At 39.2% G+C, this 5,211-nt stretch overlaps 1 protein-coding gene across 1 annotated transcript in view; it reads right to left on the minus strand.

The window, feature by feature from the left end:
• The window catches only part of ADAM28 (ADAM metallopeptidase domain 28), a 97,931-nt gene that overhangs the window by 16,583 nt on the left and 76,137 nt on the right, over nt 1-5,211 (minus strand). The window contains exons 18-19 of the mRNA XM_004707700.1: nt 2,256-2,364; nt 1,141-1,219 (exon numbers count right to left, since the gene is read on the minus strand). Of these exons, the coding sequence (XP_004707757.1) occupies nt 1,141-1,219; nt 2,256-2,364 (188 nt within the window). The remainder of the gene's footprint in view (nt 1-1,140; nt 1,220-2,255; nt 2,365-5,211) is intronic.

Here is a 5,211-nt window from a genome sequence, read left to right on the forward strand (position 1 = left end):
CTGCAAATGGTTTCTCGCTGCTGACCTGGTGGGTAGCGGTCAAACGCATAACCCACCCTCTATGCCACGGGGGCCCTGCTGAGCCTGCAGTCGTTGCACTGTGTTAACTACTGAGATGGATTTACAAAACTCTGAAGAGTAGAAAGGACAGACGGGTGGTCGGGAGAAGAGAAGGGCAGAATCACATCTGTGGACCCATGACCAGCAGGGGAATGGAGAGGTACACACCAACCTGGTGGCACTGTCTCGGTACGAGTGGGGTGCCACCTAAGTGATTGTACAATAGAAGTTGTGTATTTCAGTAGAAATGTATTAGTTTTCATAGAAGCATACCTATTCAAGGTATAAAACAAAACCATGTTCATTGGCTGAGTTTAACAACCAACAAAAGAAAAGAGGAAGCCCACCGTCATCCAGTAGATTGTGTCTCAGAGTGACCCTAAATAGGAAATTTCCAAGGCTGTAAAGTTTTCCAGAACAGATTGCCCCGTTTTCCCCCATGGAGGGACTGGTAGGTTTAAACCACCACCCTTGTGGTTAGCAATACAACTCTTACCCAACATCACCTCCAGGGTTCCTGAGACTGGCTTTGGTGTCAATATACTTGTAAGGCTGAAACTATGCTTATTTACCTATTTAACCTTCTAATGCTCTCATAACAGTTGTCAGTGTTACCTAATTGCAACAATACACAGAATCATGCAGTTTTGTCTGAATAAGCTACAAGCACAAACTGTCATTTTCTTTGCTCTTGGTATTTTTATAATCATTGATTTTGTCAAATTTTCTAGTTCTTTGGCTCTAATACCATGTTATATATTATTTGTAAATCTGCATCAATCATTGAAGAGGTTATGAAAAGAGGAGAAAAATAGAAGTTTCTACTCAGTTACTCGTAATCTTGAAGCTAATAATGTAATTCTATGTAGAAAAATGTTATCAACTATTTTACTATTTTTCTTTATGCACTCTAAGAAAAATACATTTTAAATTGAAAAATATATTTTCCACATAGTATTCTATGATTAAAACTGATAGATATCGCTGAGGCTGGGGCTCATGGGGCAGGGACGTGACAGCATGAGTTTCTGCCCTGTTTGAAACCAACCCTCAAGAGCAACACCATAGACTATACTCTACCTCCTGGGGTTGGACAGCTTTCATCTTCCGGGGCTTCATCTTCTGGTTGTGTGGCTTATCCCCAGTGCTGGATCTTGGCCTGGAGTAAAAACATTGCAAGTAAATGGACTTAACAGTTCCTTCAGCATAATGGGGGAGACAATCGAGACAGATCATTATTCTTTGCCTGTTGGGTTATCTTTGGTTAATGATTTTGATATGTTCCCTAGGGAATCAGTCTATTTTTAGTTTTCGGTTAGCAGCCTTCTTGTCCAGTCATTTATAATTACCAACAGTGATTTCCATTTGTATTCTCTTCAGAGCCCTGATTCTTAATAATGATGACGTTGATGCCCGGTTTCTATGAAATTATGTAATACATTGATTTTCATTGATTGAGTACATATCCTAAAACTGAAATGGGAGAATCAAGCGTGCTTGTAAAAAATGCAAGAAAGAATCTGTAGTGTCAAAGACCATGTTCCTAAGATGAACTGATCTAGGTGTCAATCAAATTTCCATTTGAACTTTGTATGACTCTCCTCTAGTCATTAACACCATTGGGTTTCCATTTTTACAGCAGGAAAAATGCAGTGTCTACCGTTATAAGGTTGTTGGAAACAGTAGATATATATGTATTCTTTTATATAGGTACAGTACATCTTTATCTGTAAGATATCATACCTTTTAAATCTGTAAAAGTAAAGTAACAATAACTCCCTCATGAAGTTTTTGTGAAGAATGCATGCCATAGTGAATCTAAAGGGGCTTGGCACAGTGGGTGGCATATACTTGTTATCACCAGGGCCCATCGAGTGGACTCTGACTCAGAGCCACTTCATGGACAACCCCATGCCACATGCTGATCAAGAAATGTTAGCTATTGTATACTTGCAGGAATGTCATGATCTATAATAATGGGAATTATTATAGCTGATTTTCATTGTAAATATAGGCACCAACAAGAAAATTGAAGCACATTTTGCAGTAAAGGATTTCCTAGTAAAATGACACTCAGACTCTGCTCCAAGAAAAAAAAAAAGAAATATTTCTGAATATTTGAAATAAATCTAAATTAAATTTGAGAAATAGGTTAAATGGGGGGAGGGGGGTCTTGAAGCCAGACAAAGGCTTACCTCTGAACTTTCTTCTGCTTTCCTCTGGTGCTCTGGTGCCTGACTACTACGGCAACCACCACAAATATGACAGCCACGGGAAACAACACCCCAACCCCGATGGAGAAGTCTGCAGGCCAGAGGAGAGGGGTCAGTCGGTGAGAGAAAAAAGTTCATGTCTAGTCCTCTGGTTATTATTATTGTTATTTTATTATTTAGCACAACTTCCATCTACCCTTCATCTAAGGAGCATGCATGATCTGGAAAAATCTCTCAGAAGCAATAATGAAAATGTATTTTGATCTTGTTGGTTGCAACAATATTCATTTGTTTGAAATGAATTTGTTTGTCATGAATGACTTCAAGTCCCTTTCAGTTTCATTTTCCTCCTCATCTTTCTTTCTTCCTTTTTTGCCACTCAGATCAGGATTTAGGTTTGAGGGAGAAGGAATATGGAGGGATGTCTTTTTTAAGAAGCATACCGTATGTATTACACAGCCCATCTCAAGAAATGCCATCAACAACAACATCCCATTACACTTTCCATAAATGTGATTCTCTTTCTTTCTTATTTTGTTCTCTCCCATCCCCATGCCCCGCCCTCTTTCCTCAATATCCTATATCTCCCTCTTCTTGTTCTTACCCCTGTCCCTCATCTCCTCATAGTCATCACAGTCTTGTTTTTTGGAGTATAAATCATGTTTTTTTATTTGCTTTTCCTTATACTAATGATGCAATAATAAACATTGACTAAGTTTGCTAAACAGAATGTTATCTTATTTAGTCCATGTCTTGTAATGTTTAAGAGAGCTGTCATGGTTTTCTTATTGGTGCATAATATTCCATTGGATGAATGTACCAGCGTGTTTATCCATTCCTCTATAATCAGGGTTTTGGGTTGTTTCTATGTTTTTGTTATTATGGAAATTGCTTCAGTAAGTATAGGTGTACATATGTCTGTTCATGTTGTAGCAACAATATTTAGATAAAGGAACTGTCAAGGATTTAATATGATACAAAAATAATTGCACTATTGGGAGTTAGAGATTTTTTCAATAATTGGAAAACCCAAGGTTCGAGCATGGGAAGAGCATGCAGAGGAAGGAGGATGGGAGAGCAGGAGTGAATCATTTTTTAAATGCACCCTTGCAAGAAAGAGAGAAAAAGAACCCGGAGCCTGAACATTGCGTGCCTAGCTGTAGGGGGGAAAATGAGCAGAGATGCAAGTCAGAGACTTGGTAGAGATGCAACTAGGTGTTCTCACAATTTTCGCCATATTGGAGTGAGGTACAAAGTTATGTGAGCCATTAGTACCTACTAAATAATTCCACTTACATAAAATTCAAAATCAGGAAACATAAAATATTTTTAGGGAAATAAACTTACGAATAAAGCAAGGATACACTCTGCTTCAATAAGCACCCACTAGCTTGTTGTTGGGTGCCAACAATTGTATCTTGGTTCCTAGAGACCACATGTGAGAGAGCAGAACTTCCCTTTAGAGCAGCTCTCTGGTCTTGCTCGCATGGGGGGTGCTGCGTTTGTTTAAACTCCCAATCTTTCAGTTAGCATCAGAGCAGGTAGTCCTCATTCAACCATGGCTTTTCATGCAAATCTACTTGTGTTAATGTTGTGTAGTACTGATGACAGCAGAAAGTTTGTCCCATTCCTGACCTCTCCATAATTGATTTCGAATTCCATTCTTTTTGGGTTAGAAAATATACCTTTGTAGTATTGCAATTCTTATCTTGCCTTGGGTAAATCTCCTGCAGACATCTTTATAAAGTGTTAAAGTGCAAAGATGTCATTTTGAGGACTAGGTTGTACCTGCCTAAGCCATGATGTTTTCCAATTGCCCTACGTGCATGTGAAAACTGAACAATGAATGATGAACAAGACCAGAAAAGAGTTGATCTATTTGAATTATGATGTTGGCAAAGAATATGGAAAGTATCACAAACAATACTCGAAGAACAAACAAATCTGTCTTGGATGAATAATTCAGAATGTTTCTTAGGAGTGATGGCAAGACTTCATCTTAAGTACTTTGGCTATGTTAGTAGGAGACACTCATCTCTGGATAAGGACATAAAGTTTGGTAAAGTGGAGGGGCGGCTAAAAAGAGGAAAACCTTTAATGAACTGGAGTGACACAATGGACTCACACATAACAATTGTGAGGGTGTTGCAGGAGCAGGCAGTGCTTCATTCTCTTGGAGGGAGGGTCACGATGAGTCGGAGCCAAGTCAATGGCACCTGGTCACCACACAGCACAGCAAAGTTTATTTAGTGACCTCATAAGAAGGGAAGTAATAGGACAGAAGATGGACAGATGGTAATGTGGGTGAAGCTGGAGATACTAAAGTCAAAAAAACTCACAGATGTGGAGTCAACTCCGACTCATAATGTCCGGAAAAGACAGAGTAGAACCACCATTGTGGGTGTCTGACATTGTAACTTGTGATTAGTGATTTCAAACTGTTGACCTTGAGGTAAGCAGCCAAACTCAGAACCCACTATACTACTAGTGATCCTGAAGAGAGAGTTAGACAAAATGCCCCATATAAAGGTGGTAGGGAATAAGGTAAGCTATTGGGAGGTTTGATAAGTTAAAGTTGTTGAATGCAAAGATGATCATCTGATCATCTAATTACTTAAGCCATGATGCTTTCAATTGCCTAATATGCTTGTGAAAGTTAGACATTGAATAAGGAAAACTGAAGCAGTATTGTTGCATTCTGAATTGTGGTGGTGGGGAAGAGTATTGAAACTCCCAAGGACTGCCCAAAGAACAACCAGGATGTGTCAGAAGAAACATGGCCAGACTGCGTCTTAGAAGCAAGGATAACAAGGCTTCACCTTACATACTTTGGGCATGTTGTCAGGAGAGAACAATCCCTGCAGAAGAACATCAATTTGGTAAAGTAGAGAGGCAGTGAAAAAGATAAAGGCCCTCAATGAGATAGATTGACACCCTA

This window comes from Echinops telfairi, unplaced genomic scaffold, assembly GCF_000313985.2.
Source record: "Echinops telfairi isolate 266 unplaced genomic scaffold, ASM31398v2 ScPeMD7_9;HRSCAF=40, whole genome shotgun sequence".
NCBI lineage: Eukaryota > Metazoa > Chordata > Mammalia > Afrosoricida > Tenrecidae > Echinops > Echinops telfairi.